At 39.7% G+C, this 23,221-nt stretch overlaps 1 protein-coding gene across 4 annotated transcripts in view; it reads left to right on the forward strand.

Annotated features, from left to right (window-relative positions):
• Positions 1–22,261, forward strand: part of LOC126473600 (zinc transporter 9) — a 214,667-nt gene extending 192,406 nt beyond the window's left edge. For all 4 annotated transcript variants that reach the window (XM_050100755.1, XM_050100756.1, XM_050100757.1 and 1 more), the window contains 2 exons: positions 19,916–20,029; positions 21,306–22,261. In XM_050100755.1, the coding sequence (XP_049956712.1) occupies positions 19,916–20,029; positions 21,306–21,350 (159 nt within the window). In that variant the 3' untranslated portion in view covers positions 21,351–22,261. The remainder of the gene's footprint in view (positions 1–19,915; positions 20,030–21,305) is intronic.
• The last annotated feature ends 960 nt before the right edge of the window (positions 22,262–23,221 follow it).

The raw sequence follows: 23,221 nt of genomic DNA on the forward strand, positions 1-23,221 counted from the left end.
GCTTGGAGAAACACATTGTTCCTGCTGCTAGTATAATTGAGACTTTGCTACATCACAGAACATGTTGGCAAACACTTGTGTCATTGAGTTACTTTCTGGAGTGCCACAGAATTATCCTATTAAAGTCACTTAACATTTTCTTGTCATTTCCATTAAATATTCACAGTGACTTTCAATGAAAGTGTGATTTTGAGGTAATAAAATTGTTTTTGACTGCAGAAAGGCTGTTGCACACATAGAGTATACAACTAATCCCTCATTTTATGTTACAAATTTTCTGTATTATTGACAATTATGACAGCGAAAGAGGAGAGCATGCAGCAGTGGTCTGCTAGCTTTGTGGTAATGAGGCATCTTTGTGAAGTGGAAGCTACCTTAGCTGCTAGATCCCATCTCACTGGAGCCTTAGACACTTTGGCAGCTTTCTACCATATTTGTGATAGAGATACAAGTAGCCAGATGGAAAATCAATAAGGATATTTTCAGTACCCCCATGGACCTAATGGTAAAAAACTTGATGTTGAAGAATTGCGCACTTGATGGTACCTGGATTTTTCTGCTACTGCCAAGATATTTTTAATGTTTGTGAATACACAATTTTACTGATGAATTTGTGGCATTAAGTAATTAGTTAGATTTCTTTATGCATTTATTCCCACTGCCACATTTTTATACTTGCACGGTAGTCCTTTAATGCTACTGAATATGAAACGGTCTGTGTGTCTGTGCAGGCCAGTGCCAAACTCAAAAATGAGTAATATTATACTAATTTATAAGAATTTGTGGGTACTCTGTTTTATTAAAATAGACTTTATCACAGTAAGTTGTAATTCATTTTTATATATTTTTATAGTGTTTTACATTAGCTTATTGAACACAACAGATTATCGTGAGAGAGAAATAATCATTTACAGTTTATGCTCTCACATTATCTAAAACAGTCTGACAAGGCTAGTTCCCCAGTTTCATGCATGTGGAAACCTATTGGCTTGAAAATGTCATCAACCCTTATTTGAAGCAACTCTTTTCCAAGAAGGAAACTTCTTTGATGACTGTATGCCAAAGAGTGAGAAAGGTAATTACTTGAGGGCATAAGATGAGAAGAAAAAGCCCTGTGAAGGACGACTTCCTACAATAGCTCCTGGACAATTTGTTTTATTAAATCAGCAGAGTGCTGGTGGGTGTTTTTTTTAGCCGTAGTCACAGTTGGTCATCTTTTTGGTCATTTTCCTTACATTGCAACTAAAGGACACCTCAGTTGTTGGTAACAAATGCAAGTTGTGATCAATGCTGCCCCGGTGAACAGTTTGTTGTAACAAAGTCAAGTCATAAGTGTTAAGCATCTCATTCAACACTACAGTTTCTAGTGCTTAAATAACAATCCATATATCATTCAAAATGTAACTGCAAGAACAACAGAAGAACTTCAAATGAAAAATGATGATTGATAAATTAATTTATAGCAACAGTTTGGTAATATTCGAATCAAACACACCCTTAACTTAGCCATAACCTCCATTGTTTCAACCATTTACATAAATTTTGACAGTAGAGGTAAATTACATACATGAGTGTTCCTCACATCATGTGCTGCATGAACTTTGGTCACAATGGTGTTGTTACCGCATGGTGTTTACTTGGTTTAACGATGTTAAAATTAAAATTTAAAACAGTCTTGATAAAACTGTTTTAAATTTTAATTTTAACAAATTTTAAGATCGCTGACTATGTTTTCAAAAATTTTATGGTTTAACAATGATATTTCATGGGGAAATCTGAAGTAAAATAGTAAACAGGCTTTTCTGTTATACCAAAACTTATTACTGAATATATTCTGTGCATTAAGGAGCATTGTGAACCACGTAGACCACATTTTGATAATAAGACATGCCACTTTTGTGAAGGTCCACAATTTGCCTCCTCCTCCTCCTCTTCTTCTTCTTCTTCTTCTTCTTCTTCTTCTTCGGCACTACAGCCCTTGTTTGGTCTTAGCTTCCTCAACAATCTTCCTCTGTACATCTAAGTTCTCTGCTTTTCTTTTCCATCCTCAGATTTCCATTTTGAGAAGGTCAGCCACCACAGTGTCCAGCCACGGCCCTTCCTTCTGGTGGAATGCAGTCTGCCTTTCATTGTTTTGTCGTTATGTGCTCACCAGTATATTCTTTGAGATTTAACAATTTTCACTATATCTTTCCCTTGTGTAAGCTCTTGTATTTCTTGGTTGTACTTTATTCTCTCAAGACCACATAAATTTTTGCATGATTTTCCTTTCAAATCCTTATTGCTCATGTCTGCTATCATCGTGCATATTACTGACCCACATGTAACAAATGGCCACACAAGTTTAATGGTATACTCTTAACTTGGTTGAGGATACCTGTAAGGTTGCATAATAGGCTCTGTTTCCTCCTTGTATCCTTTCTCTACTACATTGTCTCCTATTATAGCTAATTAAGAGAACACCTAAATAATAGATGCTGATGACAGCTTTTAAACATTTGTTGGAGGCCTTCAGGTCTTGTGACAACCTACTTGCCTTAAAATTGGACATTACCATGCATTTGATGTTGTTTTTGTTTACTGTAAATCCAATTTTTGCTGCTCCTGCTTCCATTATTTCGTACATTTCTTTGAGGGTAAAATTAAAACAATTGCAGCCCTTGGTTGCGAAAATGAAGTCTTTTTGGCCTAGGTTTCGGCTACTTCTAAGAGTGCCATCATCAGAAATAAAACAATTAAAACTGGCATGTCATGTATAAATAAATATGAAGCAATAATGCTTTAGTCACAAAATATTAAAATACGAAACATAGATGCAGGCCACTAAGAGGTGCACCACATGTTGAGCTGCGATAGCATCAGACTGAGGCACCCGCTTTAACAATTGTGGGCAGGTGAATGTTATACCAAAAGTGCCATCTAGTTGCTGCAAATACAAACTGGCTACTTTACATTCCAAATATAGACAGGTGGAATGTGTAATACATGAAGTAAGAGGCAATATTTTACCTGACATCAACAGACATGATAAAAATTTGTCTACATAAGAGCTTAGAAGTACAGTTTAAAGGCTGAGAAATGCCATTACAGAATTATCTCAGCGAGTAGAAAATGGTATAACGTAAAATGTAGTTAATATAAACCATGTTATGAACAAATAATTGTAGTTGCTCATGAAGAATGAGGCCATCATTTCGAGAAAGATGTTCAAAAATTTCTAATTCTTGGAGAACATCTCATCTATGTCCTTTCTTCTCAGTGTGGAAAATGTTGAGATCATGAACAGCTTTAGGTGCGTGACCTGTAACCAGAAGGTGGTCAGCAAAGGACGAATTTTGGGTGTTATTACCATTTTTTCTTCAAAGATGTTGTTTGTATCTGACTGTACAGGCACGTCCTGTTTGTCGTATGTAGGAAGAAGAGCAGGTGTTGCCAAGAATCTTATGGACACCAGTGGTCTTTAAGGGGAACGAGTCGATTTTAAATTATAAATAAAATATTTTTCAAACTATTATGGGTTGAAAAGGCAACATTACAGTTGTATTTATTACGAAGAAGGCATTGGATCTTATAGGAGATGGGCCCCAGGAAAGGAATAGAAAAAAAACTTCTTCTTTTGGCTGGACTCAATGATAGAGGTGCCGAGTGTAGTAACTCCTTTTACAGTTTTCTTTTTAAGGATGTTATCCACTTTGGCAGGTTCGTAATCATTATTAACTGCTATCGTTGTGATTATATTAATTTCTTCCTTGAATTTTTCTTTCAAGAGTGAAATAGAAGTAGCTCTGTGAATAGCAGAGTGATAGAAAGAAAGCATTCTTATGAGGTTGTGGGTGCATAGAAGACGCAGGTATGGTCTGATCGGTATATGTTCCTTTACAAAAAACATGAAATGAGATTTTATTTTCTTCTGCTGTATGTGTCAAATCAAGAAACTTCAATTGATAGGCCTCATTTTCGAGTTCGCTGGTGAATATTATTTTCTCGTGAAGCTCATTGAAAAGATTGAAAATACGGTCAATGCCATCAACAGGTCCTTTTAGATGATTAGAATGTCTTCAACATATCTGAAATAGGAGAGAATGCCTAGCGCTGTACCTGAGAAACAGTTGAAGAACTTTTCTTCGAGAGAAAATGTCAACAAGGATACCAGTTAACAAATTTCCCATAGCGAGACTGTCGCTGGTACAATTGTTCATTAAATTCAAAATAGTTGTATTTGACTACAACTTTAATTAGATTCGTAAGTCAGTGATTTGTTCGTCTGAAAGTTCTTTTTTGAAATTACATAAATTTTTTTCCATGACTGGTAGCATTTCTTGTTCGGGAACATTTGTCAAAAGAGTTTTGATGTTTAGTGAAAATAACTTGGTATCTGGGCTGCATTTTAAATCTTAAGTTTTATGGACTAAGGCATGACTATTGGGGGTGGAATAATTGTTCTCAAAATGAACATTTTTCAGAGTTTCATGAAGAAACTTGGCTAAATTGTTGCACGCGCTGTTCATACTATTAGAAGTCGGGCATATTAGATGGTTAGGTTTGTGAATTTTGAATTGAGAACAAAGTTTTGGGGGCTGAGGTTACATGTTGATAAGCATTTTCTTATGGAAAGGTTTGATTAAATATTTTGCCTCACTGGTAGCTGATCTGACTTCTTTTTTGTAATTCCAGAGTTGGATCCTCATGCAGTTCTGAAATATTAATTTTGTTAAAAAAATCTAATGTTTTAGAAATATATTCAGAATTGTAGGCAATAACAAAAGAGCAACCTTTGTCAGACTTAGCTATTAAAGCATCAGCTTCTTTAATAGATTTAACCAAGTTTGTGTAGGTATGTACCATCTGTGCAACTGAATGAAGGCAGTTTGTTTGTTCCCATATGCATTTCGCTTCTTTTATTTGGGAAGCATCATCAATGGCGATTTCCAGTGCTGTTAATGTCAGCTATGTCAAGGCAATTCTAGTTCGACCTGAATTATCCATTTTTATACAATCAAGACCAGTTTTTAGGTTGACAAGCATATTTTCGATTACATTTTTTTCTGCCAATTTGGGTATGTCATTTACTTTACGCCTTTTTTGAGTAAGACAGTTTCATTCTGTGTAAAAGTAATGTTAGTCTTATTTAAAATTGTTTTATAAAGTACATGACTTCTTTCTTAAAAGTACTTTGAGGACATTTTTCAGCAGGAAACAGACGAAAAAGTTTATGCAATATACCTTGTTTACAAATTTCTAAATGTTCGTTAATCTGTATCCAGAAATCGTCAACATTAAAGTTAATAGGGAAGATATTTATGAGCTCTAAATACAGATAATATGCCTCTTCATTGAGAACATCTTTTTTAGCGTATAGCTTTTTAACATGTTCAGAAATGAGATGTTTAACTACGTGTCTAATAATACTTGGGATCTTTTTTACAATTCGCGAAATTAATATAGGCTTTCGCATAATCAAGGACTAGCCACTTTTTATCACATTTCTTATTTAACTGAATGGCCGTACCTGTACTAAGCAGTTTCATCTTTAGATCTCTCTATTTAGAGGCATGCTTGGATGCTTGGGCAGGCAGAAATCTTAAAGCTTTAAAAATGGCTGCATTGTCAGAGATTGTTACAAGGTAAAATTAAAAACATTGTAGCCCTCGATCACGAAAATCAAGTCTCTTTTACCTAGGTTTCTGCCACTTCTAAGAGTGTCTTCGTCAGAAATAAAACATTTAAAACTGGCATGTCACGTATAAAATAAATATGAAGCGAAAACGCTTTAGTCACAAAATATTAAAATAGAAAACATAGAGGCAGGCCACTAAGAGTTGCACCTCATGTTGAGCTGGGGTAGCATCAGACTGAGGTGCCCCCATTAGCAATTGTGGGCAGGTGAACGTTATACCAAAAGTGCCATCTAGTAGCCGCAAATACAAACCAGCTACTTAACATTCCAGATACAGACAGGTGGAATATGTAATACGTGAAGTAATAGGCAATATTTTATCTGACAGCAACATACATGGTAAAAATTTGTCGTAGAGCTTAGCCCCCCCTCCCCATGAACCACGGACCTTGCCGTTGGTGGGGAGGCTTGTGTGCCACAGCGATACAGGTAGCCGTACCGTGGATGCAACCACAATGGAGTGGTATCTGTTGAGAGGCCAGACAAACATGTGGTTCCTGAAGAGGGGCAGCAGCCTTTTCAGTACTCGCAGGGGCAACAGTCTGGATGATTGACTGATCTGGTCTTGTAACACTAACCAAAACGGCTGAGCTGGCTGTGCTGGTGCTCCGAACGGCTGAAAGCAAGGGGGAAACCACAGCCGTAATTTTTCCCGAGGGCATGCAGCTTTACTGTATGGTTAAATGATGATGGGCCCTCTTGGGTAAAATATTCCGGAGGTAAAATAGTCCCCCATTCGGATCTCCGGGCAGGGCTACTCAGGAGGACGTCGTTATCAGGAGAAAGAAAACTGGCGTTCTACGGATCGGAGTGTGGAATGTCAGATTCCTTAATTGGGCAGATTGGTTAGAAAATTTAAAAAGGGAAATTGATAGGTTAAAGTTAGATATAGTGGGAATTAGTGAAGTTCGGTGGCAGGAGGAACAAGACTTTTGGTCAGGTGAATACAGGGTTATAAATACAAAATCAAATAGGGGTAATGCTGGTGTAGATTTAATAATGAATAAAAAATAGGAGTGCGGGTAAGGTACTACAAACAGCATAGTGAACACATTATTGTGGCCAAGATAGACACGAAGCCCACGCCTACTACAGTAGTGCAAGTTTATTTGCCAACTAGCTCTGCAGATGATGAAGAAATTAATGAAATGTATGATGAGATAAAAGAAATTATTCAGGTAGTGAAGACAGATGAAAATTTAATACTCATGGGTGACTGGAATTCGACAGTAGGAAAAGGAAGAGGAGGAAACGTAGTAGGTGAATATGGATTGGGGGAAAGAAATGAAAGAGGAAGCCGCCTGGTAGAATTTTGCACAGAGCTTAACTTAATCATAGCTAACACTTGGTTCAAGAATCATAAAAGAAGGTTGTATACATGAAAGAAGCCTGGAGATACTTACAGATTTCAGATAGATTGTATAATGGTAAGACAGAGATTTAGGAACAAGGTTTTAAATTGTAAGACATTTCCAGGGGCAGATGTGGACTCTGATCACAATCTATTGGTTATGAACTGTAGATTAAAACTGAAGAAACTGCAAAAAGGTGGGAATTTAAGGAGATGGGACCTGGATAAATTGAAAGAACCAGAGGTTGTACAGAGTTTCAGGGAGAGCATAAGGGAACAATTGACAGGAATGGGGAAAGAAATACAGTAGAAGAAGAATGGGTAGCTTTGAGGAATGAAATAGTGAAGGCAGCAGAGGATCAAGTAGGTAAAAAGACGAGGGCTAGTAGAAATCCTTGGGTAACAGAAGAGATACTGAATTTAATTGATGAAAGGAGAAAATACAAAAATGCAGTAAGTGAATCAGGCAAAAAGGAATACAAACGTCTCAAAAATGAGATCGACAGGAAGTGCAAAATGGCTAAGCAGGGATGGCTAGATGACAAATGTAAGGATGTAGAGGCTTATCTCACAAGGGGTAAGATAGACACTGCCTGCAGGAAAATTAGAGAGACTTTTGGAGAAAAGATAATCACTTGCATGAATATCAAGAGCTCAGATCGAAACCCAGTTCTAAGCAAAGAAGGGAAAGCAGAAAGGTGGAAGGAGTATATAGAGGATCTATACAGGGACGTTGTTTTTGGGGACAATATTATAGGAATGGAAGAGGATGTAGATGAAGATGAAATGGGAGATATGATACTGCGTGAAGAGTTTGACAGAGCACTGAAAGACCTAAGTCGAAACAAGGACCCGGGACTAGATAACATTCCAGTAGAACTACTGACAGCCTTGGAAGAGCCAGTCTTGACAAAACTCTACCATCTGGTGAGCGAGATGTATGAGACAGGCAAAATTCCCTCAGACTTCAAGAAGAATGTAATAATTCCAATCCCAAAGAAAGCAGGTTCCGATAGATGTGAAAATTACCAAACTATCAGTTTAATAGTTCACAGCTGCAAAATACTAACGCGAATTCTTTACAGACGAATGGAAAAACTGGTAGAAGCTGACCTGGGGGAAGATCAGTTTGGATTCCGTAGAAATGTTGGAACACGTGAGGCAATATTGACCTTACGACTTATCTTGGAAGGAAGATTAAGGAAAGGCAAACCTACGTTTCTAGCATTTGTAGATTTAGAGAAAGCTTTTGACAATGTTGACTGGAATACTCTGTTTCAAATTCTAAAGGTGGCAGAGGTAAAATACAGGGAGTGAAAGGCTATTTACAATTTGTACAGTAGGCAGATGGCGGTTATGAGTCGAGGGACATGAAAGGGAAGCAGTGGTTGGGAAGGGAGTGAGGCAGGGTTCTGGCCTCTCCCCGATGCTATTCAATCTGTATATTGAGCAAACATTAAAGGAAACAAAAGAAAAGTTCGGAGTAGGTATTAAAATCCATGGAGAAGAAATAAAAACTTTGAGGTTCGCTGATGACATTGTAATTCTGTCAGAGACAGCAAAGGACTTGGAAGAGCAGTTGAACGGAATGGACAGTGTCTTGAAAGGAGGATATAAGATGAACATCAACCAAAGCAAAACGAGGATAACAGAATGTAGTAGAATTATATCTGGTGATGCTGAGGGAATTAGATTAGGAAATGAGACACTTAAAGTGGTAAAGGAGTTTTGCTGTTTGGGGAGCAAAATAACTGATGATGGTCAAAGTAGAGAGGATATAAAATGTAGACTGGCAATGGCAAGGAAAGCGTTTCTGAAGAAGAGAAATTTGTTTACATCGAGTATAGATTTAAGTGTCTGGAAGTCATTTCTGATAGTATTTATATGGAGTGTAGCCATGTATGGAAGTGAAACATGGACGATAAATAGTTTGGACAAGAAGAGAATAGAAGCTTTTGAAATGTGGTGCTACAGAAGAATGCTGAAGATTAGATGGATAGATCACATAAGTAATGAGGAAGTATTGAATAGGATTGGGGAGAAGAGAAGCTTGTGTCACAACTTGACGAGAAGATGGGACTGGTTGGTAGGACATGTTCTGAGGCATCAAGGGATCACCAATTTAGTACTGGAGGGCAGTGTGGAGGGTAAACATCGTAGAGGGAGACCAAGAGATGAATACACTAAGCAGATTCAGAAGGATGTAGGATGCAATAGGTACTGGGAGATGAAGAAGCTTGCACAGGATAGAGTAGCATGGAGAGCTGCATCAAACCAGTCTCAGGACTGAAAACAACAACAACAACAACAACAACAACAACAACATATTGGCACAATTTTAATAACAATATGGTGCATTTGCTGTAGTACATATTATCACTCTGAATTTTTAGTGTCACACACTTTGTGTGATATTTACTCAACGTAATCATAGTTACCCATTTTTTGAGGATGAAATAGTGATGTTGCTGAAAGTATACAGTTTCATTTGTTTCCGGTAGCATTTACGTAAATTTTGTTCCGTCTAGTTCACAGTTGAGATAATTTGAAAATACAATTAGCAGTAACAACACTCAACTCTTAGTAACAATTGAAATTGTCATAGAAATTACAATAATTAAAAAGTCAAGAATGATGAGGCGTTTCCAAAAGCTGCATAGCTGTATGAAGGTGCTTTATTCACAACTACTGGTTTCATGTCAATATAGCTGTATCTTCAGTTTATAATGGTTATATTTCCATAATGTATGTGGACTGTTACAGAGTCCCAGCTTTCAGGACGTTATGCACGTTAAAGAGCCTGTGGAGATTAGCAATACACTGGAAGGTAGAATACTGTATTTACTAAGAACAATGTGGCCTCCTTCCTTCCAACATATTGCTAGCCTCCATATGGTGGTTAATGTGGATAACTTCCTGAAAGCTGGGACTCTGTAACTGTCCACAGACATTATGGAAATATAATCATTATAAACCTGAAGATGCACACATAGTGATGAGACATCAGTAGTTACAAATAAAGCACTTTCATACAACTATGCAGCTTTCGGAAACATTTCATCATTCTTGACTTTTTAATTGTTGTAATTTTTATGATAATTTCAATGGTTACTGAATGTTGAGTGGTGTTATTGTTGTGACTCGCCGATCATTCAAAGCGCCGCCGCGCAATTACGCGCGTCCTCTAAGTGTGGCGCTGTCTGCCAGCCATGCAGCAGCTGCGCCACCTAAGCGGCCAGCCGAGCAGCGGCCACTAGACTGGGACTCAGTGCTCATTCGAATGCTAACGTGTACACATGTCTTGCTTGTCAACTTAGTCTGTGACTTATATGTGTTGTGTCGTTCTGAAATATATTTGTTAAACTTGGCGTTATAAGAATTGGTGACGAGGTAGTGGATTTTTCCTTTTCACCGTTGACCCACAGGGTTCCATGGCTACTGTCGAGCAACTATTGCAAAATCTCCTTGAACAACAAATGCTTCTAACAGCGGCGATTCGCGATTTTGTCGCGGCGTCAAATGCGGGGCATTTCTCGTCGTTGGCTGTACCTCCTTTTCCTCCTTACAATGAGACAGCGGAAGACTGGTCTGATTATGAAAAACGTCTTCGACAGCACTTCTTGGCATTTCATGTCACGGACGAACAACCATGTAAGTCTCTGTTCCTTTCCTTGATTTCACCTCAAATGTATTGGTTGTTGTCGCAATTGGCTCCTTTGAAGGATCCTGCATCTTTGTCCTTTGCTGAAATGTGCTCACTTCTGTCTGTCTATTTTCAAAAGCAAACTCATGTGGTAGCCTCTCGTGTTGCCTTTTATCTTTCTCAAAAACAGCCACATCAATCTTATCGCGCTTGGGCTGCTGAACTTCACGGCCTCAGTCGAAAGTGTCAATTTGTTATTGACGTTCACAAAGAATCCTATGCCGATTCCATGGTACGAGATGCTATTATCTGGTTGGCGCCCGACAAAGAAGTTCGGCAACATGCCCTTCAGTTGGCGAATCCGACTCTAGATGAAGTTCTCTCCATTGCACAGTCTTTTGCAATTTCTCGTGCCGCTGGGGCGCAAATAGAGGCGTGGGGTGATGTCGGGGAAATACAACCTCTGTGCGCTGTTGACCCTGCGTGCGGCGTGTCCCCGCCGGCCGACGTGGTCGCAGTGCGCTCCCACATGCAGCCTCGGCCTAGCCGTAAACAGCCCGCTAAGAAACTGCAGCAAAACCCCCGGCAACTTCCTTCATGTCCGCGGTGTTTTACGAAACATTCACGCGAGGATTGTCACCAACGTTGGGCTGCGTGTCACAATTACAAAAAGAAAGGTCATGTGTCTTCCGCTTGCAAATCCGACCGCATACATGATGTTCATGAACATGACGCTGGTTCTGATTCTGTGTTGTCTGTCAATTGCACTTCTTCCCTTTCAGGGCAGTTATTCCTCACTGTCCAAATCCTTGGTCGAGATGTTTGCATGCAAGTGGATACCGGTTCTGCTGCCACTATAATTAATTCTCAGACGTATCTTCAGTTGGGTTCTCCACTCTTGTCACCTGTCACTCGGCAATTACGGGCCAACAATAAACAGAAGATTTCTCTGTTGGGACAGTTTAATGCTGAGGTATCTTACAAATCCGTCGCTCGCACTGTTCCCATATTTGTGGTCGACCAGAGCAACGCAGAAAGTCTTTTTGGTTTCGATTCCTTTCACGTTTTTGGGTTCTCCATAGATGACTCTGTCAATATTGTCTCTGATGCTATTCCTTATGCTCAACTGGATTCCTTGTCGACAACATTTTCGTCCCTTTTTCTCTCCTGGGCTAGGCCGTGCAAACGACTGTGAAGCTCATATCACGCTCAAACCCACTGCTCGGCCTAAGTTTTTTCGGGCTCGGCCCATTCCTGTGGCCCTTCGTGATTGTGTAAAACGGGAGTTGGATCGTCTCACTACTTCAGGGGTCTTGCTTCCTGTCACTTCCAGTGAGTGGTCCTCTCCTGTCGTTGTCGTTGCTAAGCCAAATGGTGATATTCGTCTCTGTGGTGATTTCAAAGCCACTGTAAATGCTCAGTGCCTCATCGACACTTGTCCTATGCCCCGTCCTGAAGAACTGTTCACTAAACTTGCTGGAGGCCAGTATTTTTCTCAACTAGACCTGTCAGAAGCTTATCAACAACTTCCTCTCGACGCTGCTTCTGGCAGTTTCTGGTCCTTAACACACCTTCCGGCCTCTATCAATACCAACGATTGCCTTTCGGGGTTGCCAGCGCCCCTGCTCTCTTTCAGCGATTCTTGGAACAATTATTGCTCACTGTCCCTGGGTGTATCAATTACATGGACGACATTGTTGTCACTGGCTCCACCACTGAAGAACATCTTCAAAATCTCCACACACTTTTTCATGTCTTACAGACTGCCGGTCTTAAGTGTAACCTTCAGAAATCACAATTTTTTCAGGCATCTATCAAGTACTTGGGGTTTCAACTCTCTCGGGATGGTATTCGTCCGCTTCAGCAAACTGTCGCTGCGATCGATCCCCTTCCTCGCCCTACATCTGTTAAGGAACTGCAGGCCTTCTTGGGGAAAATAGCATACTATCACAAGTCTTTACCGTCTGCGGTTTCGGGGGCTCAGCCGTTGCATCGCCTGTTGCATAAAAACGTGCCTTTTCACTGGTCCGCGTCATGCGAAGCGGCTTTCCAGAAATTGAAGACTATGCTGAAACAGGCCCCATGCCTGGCTTCTTATCGACCTGGCCAACATCTTGTTCTTGCCACAGACGCCTCTCAATACGGGGTCGGTGCAGTCCTTGCGCACCGTTTTTCTGACTGTTCGGAACAACCCATTGCTTATGCCTCCAAAATGCTCACAGATGCCCAACAAAAGTATTCTCAAATTGAGAAAGAAGCTTTGGCCATTGTTTATGCTCTTCATAAGTTTGGTGTTTTTCTCTATGGCTCAAAATTTCATCTTGTTACGGATCACAAACCCCTTGTTTCCTTGTTTCATCCATCAATGTCACTTCCCGACAAGGCTGCACACCGCCTCCAGCGTTGGGTTCTTTACTTGTCTCGTTTCAATTATGAGATTCATTTCCGGCCAACGACTCAACATGCAAATGCTGATCCTCTCTCTCGCCTTCCCATGGGTCCTGATCAGGCATTCGATAGGGACGAACTTTTGTGTTTCCACCTGGATGTTGCCGAGCAGCGGGTTGTGGACGGGTTCCCCATCACTGGGGACAGGCTGGCGGCTGCTACGGGTTGTGACCCTACGCCCTCCCGGGTTTTACGCTGTATTCAGAAGGGTTGGACTGATTGCCCATCCGCTAAGACTTCTGATCCGTTGCGGAACTAATACGCTTTGCGCTACCACCTCACGGCTAGTGATGGTGTTATCCTTCTCTCCACTGACAATGCTTCGCTGCGTGTTGTGGTACCTGTGTCTTTGCGTGCTTCGGTCTTGCGCCTCCTTCACCAAGGGCACTGGGGTGTCTCGCACAAAATCTCAGGTGCGCCGTCATGTGTACTCGCCTGGCAGCGACTCTGAAATAGCACACATGGTCGCTGCCTGCGGCCCTTGTGCGTCACAGGCCGCTGCCCCGAAGTGATCTTTGTCACCGTGGCCTTCGCCTGAGAAGCCCTGGGAGCGCATTCATGCTGACTTTGTAGGACCCGTTTTAGGTACTTATTGTCTCCTTGTAATTGACGCCTACTCTAACTTTCCTTTTATTGTCCGTTGCACGTCGCCTACCACCGTGGCAACCACCAGTGCTCTCGCCCGCATTTTTTCTTTGAAGGCCTCCCCTCTACTCTTGTTACTGATAATGGTCCGCAATTTGCCTCTTCTGAATTTGCGGATTTTTGTGCTCGTCACGGCGTTATGCATGTCACGGCCCGCCGTTCCATCCACAATCCAACGGTGAGGCTGAACGACTGGTCCGCACATTTAAGGTGGAAACTTCTGACTTCTTCTGCTGATGATGATGCGCTTCTGCAGTTTCTGGCGTCCTACTGTTTCACCCCCGGCTGAGCTCTTACATGGCCGACAGCCCCGCATGCTACTTCATCTTCTGTGGCTTCCCACCTCACGGCTACGGGTGCCTTCCCTTGGCCGGTTCACCGCTGACGACCTCGTCTGGGTACAGGGATATGGCAGGCAGCCAAAATGAAGCCCGGGCGGCATCTTAAGACACCGTGGCAGATGCCTATATGAAATCCAGACGGACACGGGTGTTGCAGCGCGTCATTTGGACCAGCTTTGGCCTCATGTGCCAGCAACGCCTGTTCCGAATACCGCTGCACCACTTTTGGCCCTACCTGACGCTCGGGATCTTGGCATCTCTCAATACTCACAACGCAGCCCTCTCACTGTCATCGCGATGCCAGCACAAGAACGGATGCCACCAGGAGATGTGCCCATGCAGGAACCGGATGACCATCCTCTCTCTGAGCAAATCTACTCGCCTCCTCCTCCAACGGACGCCGACACCTCACCCGTGTCTCCCGTCATATCAACTGGACTTGCCGCAATGGGCAGATTGGTGCAGGAGGCCCCAGCAGATTTGACTCCTACGTCTCGTGTCATCTCGACCCGTTATAATCGGGGACACTTCTGTCCGTACGGGAAGCCTCCTCCTCGAGACTTTACGGCAAGTAAAACAACGCCTATGGACGTTAGCCATCTCCAGGACACCTCCATCAAGACCAGTGCAACAATTTCAAAGGGGGGGAAAGTGTTGTGACTCGCCGATCATTCAAAGTGCCGCCGCGCAATTACGTGCGTCCTCTACGTGCGGTGCTGTCTGCCAGCCATGCAGCAGCTGCGCCACCTAAGCGGCCAGCCGAGCAGCGGCCACTAGACTGGGACTCAGTGCTCATTCGAATGCTAACGTGTACACGTGTCTTGCTTGTCAACCTAGTCTGTGACTTATATGTGTTGTGTCGTTCTGAAATATATTTGTTAAACTTGACGTTATAACAGTTATTGTTATTCATAATGTCTCTGAGCTGTTGTTGCCCTCCCCAAAAATGTGTATGTAACTTTAAAATACTTTAGGTGAAACTATTTTGGCTAGTCACAATATGACGTATCTGCAAGTCAGATCTTACAATAGCCACCTGTCAGTTTCCTTTCCACTTACCATCATTGAACTGATAATAAGAAGGAATCAGGTCTGGACCTACCCAATCTACAGTTATTAACAAATATAAACTTAAAAGAATTCAATTATTGCACACTTATTAAACAATATACCTCGGTCAGTATTTGTGAGACACACGTGTTTCCTGTGAGTTGGGCGACTCGGGTTAAGACACTGCCATCTGGTGGGATCGTGTACCACATCGGACAAATTCACCTGCATGTACGTGGCATTAGAAAAAAGTGCTGCTCTTGAGTTATAAGTATTTTAACTTAAGTGTATGAAGAATTTTCTGTAATATGGTTATCACTATCAGGTTTTGTTGTGTGGTCATGTCACAGGAATCAAACATGGGTGTTCAATAGGAAACTGAAGGTGTATATTCCTGAAACAGGTATGTAGAAACGTGTTTGATTGTAATTGTGCGCTCAAATGCTGTCATGAAGGAGAGCCGATTAGGTATGTGAAATGAGTTCAGCTACACATTAACAGGCAGGAGCAACTGCTGTAAAGTACATTGGCAACAAATTCTGGCTAGAAGTTGTCTACAGTAACTGATAATTATGATCAATACTTCTAGATTACATTACATTTGTGTGTTAGGAGGGGTAAAAAAAAAAAAAAAAAAACCACCACGCACCACCATCAGTTGTCTGAATGAGTCTTAATCCCCAGTATTCTGGTAAATGGTGTAACGAATGGCTTGCTGGTATTGTTTTACTTTGGTTTTAAATATTTGGGGTTGTTCAGTTTTCTGTCTGATGTCCATTGGCAACCAGTAATAGGCTTTTGCACCAGAGTATAAAACACAATTTTGAATCCCCAGTGAGATATTCATAATCTCCATGAAAATTATTTCTAATTCGTGTTTTGTGTTTGTAACTTATTGGGTCCATCCCAAATCAACTCTTGTTATTCACCAGAAATCCCATTAGGGAGTATGTATGTTGGCATGCAAGTGTAAGAGTGAAAAAAACTGTTTTTGACCGATGTATACTGTGAGTAATAATGTATAGCTCTGAGATACGGGTGTTAAATGAGTTCGTTGTTACGAAACTGATAGTAACTGAAAGAGAAGTGGAAAGAGTGATGTGGAACTACATGAAGAAAGAAAGAAAGAAAGAAAGAAAACAGTGTATATCAGGCATATAATAAATGTGACTGATGTAACTGAAAAAGTGTATATTTTAGAATGACATTGGGCTGGTCATGTCACTTGAAGAAAGATGGCAGATGGTCAAAATAGCTGCTGGATTGAAGTTCAGTTTGCCAAAAACAGACTGAGGGAAAGCCAACTGGACAGCTGTGAAAGATATTTGTGCAAGACAAGATTGGAGAGATTTCTGAGCGCAAAGCAGGTAGAACTGAGCCTTTTGGTTAACTTATCTACATATTTACCTGGGTTTATATCCATTTGGATCCCCAGAAACTCCACACATTTAGTCTCATGTAATGTGTGACCATTGATCTGTACTTCTGGTACCTACAGTCATTTTATTTATTTAGAATTGCATAACTTGATTTTTTGTAAGATTAAGGGTTATGTTGCTGGATGTGAACAAGTTGTAAGTCTATTCCATCATTCTCCTGGATGTGCTTGGGCCCAATACTTGTGTGATCAGCAAACATTGCTGTTTTTTAAGAATCCTCCAATGTTCCCGGTAAATCTTTCGTGTAGACCAAAAATGGGAGCAACCTGAGCATCGAACCCTGCGACATGCGTATTCGATGTTTCCCCACTGTGAATTTAATCTTACTCATGTTGTATCATAAGTTGATGTGACCATGTGTTTTGTATTGTCAAGATATGACTCGGACCATGCAGGGGGAAGACCTTTACTGCTATGCTGTTTTAGTTTCTGTAGCAGAGTTTTATCATCTTCACAGTCAGAGATTATGACAAGATCACAAAAAATGCCAACTCGATAATGTTCGTTGTTCAGTCCTACTTTGAGTTTATGAGATCATATATTCTCGGTAGAGAAGACTTAGCAGAAACCAAACTCAACTGTTACTAAAAGTTTTCTCCCAGAAATATGGTTCAGTATTCTGAGATAAGATATCTTCTCAAAAACTTGTGAACACACTCGATGAAGGATATCAGTCTGCATTGAGAGGTCAGTCACTTATCTCCACTTTTGTGCATGCTGGTGTCACAACTGCATACCTAGGTATTTCAACTCATTGGTTGATTCTAACACTAAAACAAGCGTGGTTCTACCAAATTGGAACAAATTTTAGTACTTTGGCTGATATACCATTGCAGCCATTCCAGTATAGTGTTGTGTGTTGTTATGTTCCCTGCATATACTGCTCACTGCTTGTCTTGGGCACTTGGCAAACTAAATTGCTGTGCTCACCATGTTCTGATGTATGCCGTTTAGCGTTTTGTCTGGTAGGCCATGGCAAAGCACATTTTTTCACCAGAAGATACTCATTTAGAATGAAATCAGTCACAGCATAATAAACACACATTCAATACCAGCTATTTTGGTTTTTATTAACATTCACATTATGCAGCTTTGGAGGCACAAAATGATCGAGATTTTAAAAAATGCTCAAGATACCAGAAGAGTTACTACTTTTTATTACCCTAATGATTTTTGTGTTCTCTCTAACAGATGAGTTAGCAAAACTGATGTGTAGTGTGGTGGAGTGTGCACTGCTCATGTAAATAAACTTATTCTATATGCTTTCCATAGATGATATTGTGTCTCTGTTTTCAGCCTCTGTTAGGAAGAATTTTTTTCAATTTAGTAGCCAACACATTTAATTTCATATAATCTATCTCATGGTCAATGGTATCTGGGGATTCAGTGTTGTGTACGTAGTTGAGTTTTTCATTACACACCATTACGTGATAGTGCTCCACAATGTCCTCACTTTGTTCTTGGAACTTTGAATTTTCTGTTCGTAGTAGATGGTTTTAGCCTCTCTGATGACTTGGTGAAGAATTGTCAATAATTCTTGTAGCGCATTTTCAATTCACGAATGGGGCTAGTCTTTTGCAGTAAATGAAGCACTTTCTTCCAAGTACAAGTTATTTTGATCCGAGATGATAGCCAACCTTTTTCTTGGCTTCCACTGTAAATCATCCTGACCTGTTGCAAAGGAAAATTAGACTCACAATTTTGTAAGGATATTTTTAGGAAAGAATTAAATTTTTCATCTGCTGTTTGTCTTTGGAAAACTTCTCCTCATTTTTTGTTCGGTAAACTGTCTATGAATAAAGTGGGTCAGCATGTACAATTTTGTTTAATTTTCCTTTTCTTTCCCCGTAGTTAAACATGATTGATGAAGATGCTTTATTCTCATGGCCAGATAAACAACTTATTATTAGACTAACCTCATGTTTCATTACACAATGGGCTGCCTTTTGTCACTCTAAACTGAATATTTTTTTTCCCATTCAAATTGACAATGTCAGTAATATCACTTGCAAAAATGACACTCAGTGAATCACTGGTGTCTTCTGCATCTACATCAATACTCCGCAACCATTTTGAGGAGTATGGCAAAGGGTACATCCCATTGTACATGTTACTAGGGTTTCTTCCTGTTCGATTCACATATCGAGCACTCAAAGAATGATTGTTTGAATGCCTCTGTGCGTGCAGTAATTATCTTAATCTTATCCTCTTGACCTGTGTGTGAGCAATACATATGGGGTTGTGGTATATTCCTAGAGTCATCATTTAAAGCCGATTCTTAAAACTTTGTTAATAGACTTCCTTGGGATAGTTTACACCTATCTTCAAGTCTCTTCCAGCTCAGTTCCTTTATCTCTGCGACACTTTCACATGAATTAAACAAACATGTGACCATTGTGCTGCCCTTCTGTGTACACTTTCAATATCCCCTGTTAGTCCTACCTGGTATGTGTCCCACACACTTGAGCAATATTCTGGAACTGGTCACACGAGTGATTTGTAAGTAATCTCCTTTGTAAACTGATTGCACTTCTCCAGTATCCTACCAATAAACTGAAATCTATGCCTGCTTTACCCACTGCTGAATTCATGTGGCCATTCCATTTCATATCCATGCAAAGTGTTACACCCAGGTATTTGTATGAGTTGGCTGATTCCAGCAGCGACTCATTGATATTAGTGTCATAGGATACAATGGTTTTTCATTTTGTGAAGTGCAAAATTGTACTTTTCTAAACATTTAGAGCAAGTTGCCAATCTGTACATGACTTTGAAATCTTATTAAGATCTTTCTGAATATTTATGCAGCTTCTGTCAGATAGTAATTCATTATAAATACCTGCATCACCTGCAGAAGCCTGATTTTACTATTAATATTCTCTGCAAGGTCATTAATATGCAATGTGAACAGCAAAGGTCCTAACATACTTCCCTGGGGCACATCTGAAGTTACTTTTATAAACCTGACGATGACTCGTCATCCAAGATGACATGCTGTGTCCTCTCTGCCAAGAAGTCCTCAATTCAGTCACAAATTTAACTTGATATCCCATATGATCATACTTCTGATACGTTGTGTAATATGTGAGTGAAGGACTGCTGCACATTAAACAAGAACGGTTGTTTTATATAGTGAAGTTCTGTTTGACATGTGTTCACTAAGGCAAAATAACTATCCAGTGAGTCAACTACATCTGAATATTTCTGTTTGTTTTTCAGTACTTTATTTAAGTTGCACGTTCAGTACTCTAGCAGTAAAAATTCTGGTGCTTAATGCATCTTCATTGTGTCTTTTTTAATAGTGATTCTTCTTTATTGCAGGAAGTGAAAGAAATGAAAAATATTGATGAGTTAGAGAACTTTCTGCTCAAACATGGTGAAAACATCGTAGATATGATGGGTGGAGAGATAGATAGGATTGAAATGAAACTTCGTGTAAGTAAAATTTTGTTTCCTTTATGCAGCATTTTAAATGTACGACGGCATGGTGAGAAGTTGTTGGGATGACAGAGATGGTGTTATTTAAAACTTTGTTGGTGCATGTTGTGCAGTAACGCAAGTCAAGTGGCAATTTCACTTGCTAAATAGATATAGATTCATAAAGTACTCATGCTATATGTTCAAATTCCTCCAAATTGGTAATGGAATATTGTGCCTTCATAAAACTCTCTTAAGTTTGAACAGCTTAATGCCAAAGTTCACGTAAAATGATCAGTTAATGGCAGCTGAACTTTTGTACTCCTCTTGAAGACTGTTTATGTGTAACTTATGGCACCAAGTATTGGAAAATCAGTGACTGAACATGTCTGAAGAAGCTGACAACATTGGTGTATCAGGCAAGAAAGAACTAAAATAGTGTCGTCCCCTCTCTTTGAGAAGTTAACTGTGGGAAAGCCTAGTGAAAGATGGGAGCTGTATTACAGAACAGATTTTTTGGAACATTCAGGTGGTATTGGAAAGAATGCAGTGATTTAGTTACCAACTTGAAACTGTGGACAATCTGGGAGTATACTACGTCACACAAGACATAAAACCACAATAGCAAGTAGGCTAATCTATTATCTGCTGAAAACATGTCACTGTCAGCTGCTTTCTCACTGTGATTAATGTGCATCTGTTTGCAGCAAATTATGTCTCTGTCAACTTAACACATTGGTTACTGATGGAACCAAACAGTGCACTGGGATAAAGGTGAAGTCAGGTATCATCTGCTAAGAAGGGCATGGCTTTTGTTGCCTTGCAAGAACAGCTGGTGAGTACCATGGAATTCATTAGGACCAACTGGATAGAAAATAGGTATGAAGAGCCTTGAATTCAAAAGAAAAGGAAAAAAGATAATAACTCTGAGTCTGAGCTGGTTGTTTTACAGTGGGAACTCTGAGGGGTTTAAGATACAAATTGTTGGAACATTCACCTGATTTGGCATGTTACATGTGAAGAATATGTGGCTGAAAAATGTTTCAAATCTAAGGAAGAGCAGACTGTAGTGATCTGCACACCTTGCAGAATTGTACTTTGTGGGTTAATCTACTTGGTAGAAAAATGTTGGATTGTATGCACTGACATAACCGGGGAGGGCACTATTGAAATTCATTCTTGCCTTAATAAGCTCTATATTTCACTGCCAGGCCACAACTTTTTGCATTGCCCTCAAAGGATTAGTTTCTTTGTTATATAAAGACTTGATTTAAACAAAGATGTGTTGTTACAGGAAAAACACCCGGAAATACGGCACTGTGACCTGGAAGTTCTATGAGCTTCTGAGGATGTGTACTTCATCCATACTGTCTGGCTGCAAAGATGTGTGACAATGATGGATGGTTACATTTGCAGATTGAATAGCTAAGTTACAGGAGACCATTGAGATGCTTAGAAGTATTTATTTTTTGTATGGAAGAGGGAATGTAAATGTAGACTCAGTGAGCTGCTTTTAATGGAACACACAAGTTTCTTATACATACTGTGACTTTCAGCAGCATTTACTATTCATCCAAGGAGATCCAGTGGTGGTGTGCTGCAAAATCACATCCATTGTTTGACTCATGTTGCAGATAACTTACTGTTGTTTTTGTTGAACTTGATCTTAAACAGAGGTAATTTAGTGAAACTCCTAGTGGTCTTGTCAAGACTGAAAGATTGAAACTAGAAAGGTGAAATTCTTGACCCATAGGCATACAGTGTTTGAGAAAAGCTGACATCTCACAATGATGTGAAATGACATTTCACTGTAGTGAAAACAATTTCCACTCTATATTATTCGATTGTATGGTGATATATACTCTGTGAACATAGTAGTATTGCGATACGAAATTCAGTCAGACTGAGTCTCAGCAGCTTTTCAGCTTGTTATCTCCATTAGACAGCAAGAATTTAAAAGCTAAATATATGACTGATAAAATTATAGCCATACATATTTTGTTGGAGAGTTTGAGGGACTGAAATGTGTTACGCAGGTCATCACATTTCCAACTTTATTTAAAAATATGTGCCTGAAAGATCTAAATAAGATATGTTTCTGATTTAAAAGACTTACTGCAAGTTCCTGTTGGTTCGGAAATGTTCTGGATAGCAGATGAAAATATGGTGTGCAAAAAGTGACTAGGTGATGTTAATAGGGCATTTCTGAAATATGTGCATTTGAAGCAGAAATAAATTAAATGTAGCTTACTTAAATGGCCTCTCTCTATACAAGTGTAGATTCAAATATATTGAAGCAATAACTAAAAGATGACTTGGGATGCCCTAACATTTCTGATAGCTTAAACATAATCATTTCTAAAATGTTCACATATCACAAGTTAAAATCATTTCTGACAGTGACACATGTACATTTTAAAATCTGAATAGAAATGATTCTCAGTAACATTTGTGATTCTTAAAAGGTTGCTGTATTACTGTATGTTTTACTTGCCGTAACATTTTCAGAAAATATTTTAATTGTTCAGTATTGTTACTTATTGTCGATGTCAGTTATGCGAATACCAAAGCTTCTTTATGGTGATTAAAGCATTGAAATCTTTTTATATATATATGTATGTCTCAGTTTTCATAGTAACCTTTTAATTTTCAAATAAATTGCTGTAGTGCAGAGAGTGGGTTTGAGAGAGTGAGTCAGAAATCTTGCTTATTATTTCATTCAAACTTTGACACTGTAACCGAATATGATACGGTAGCTGATTGCTTTTTGAACATACCCGCGATTAATGTGCGTGCTGTTTTGCAATGTTTAGCAGACAGGTCTATGGTGTTAGTTGATATGAATTAAAAGTTAATGGGAAGGACCTTATGACTGAAGATTACATAGACAGTTTAAAGACAAAGGAAATCTGAATGGCATGAATGTCAGTGTAGATACAGTGGATTAACAATTTGTTGACTAACAGAAAGGGAATAGTTTTCAAATAAAAATTGGTTATAAAAAAGAATGGAACTTTTTTCTGGCAGGGCTTAATATTCTTGGCTGCATGGCACGTAGTGTAGCAGTATGCCTACCATAATTCGAGGAATTTGATTTACTGCACAGTGGTCACTCATCCCCATTTTTGACACTGTTATTGTTTTTAAATATACATTTCTTCCTGTTGTAAACATCTTTTGCTTGAATCACTTGTGTTGATACTTAGCAAA

Source organism: Schistocerca serialis, chromosome 4 (genome assembly GCF_023864345.2).
Source record: "Schistocerca serialis cubense isolate TAMUIC-IGC-003099 chromosome 4, iqSchSeri2.2, whole genome shotgun sequence".
Lineage (NCBI taxonomy): Eukaryota > Metazoa > Arthropoda > Insecta > Orthoptera > Acrididae > Schistocerca > Schistocerca serialis.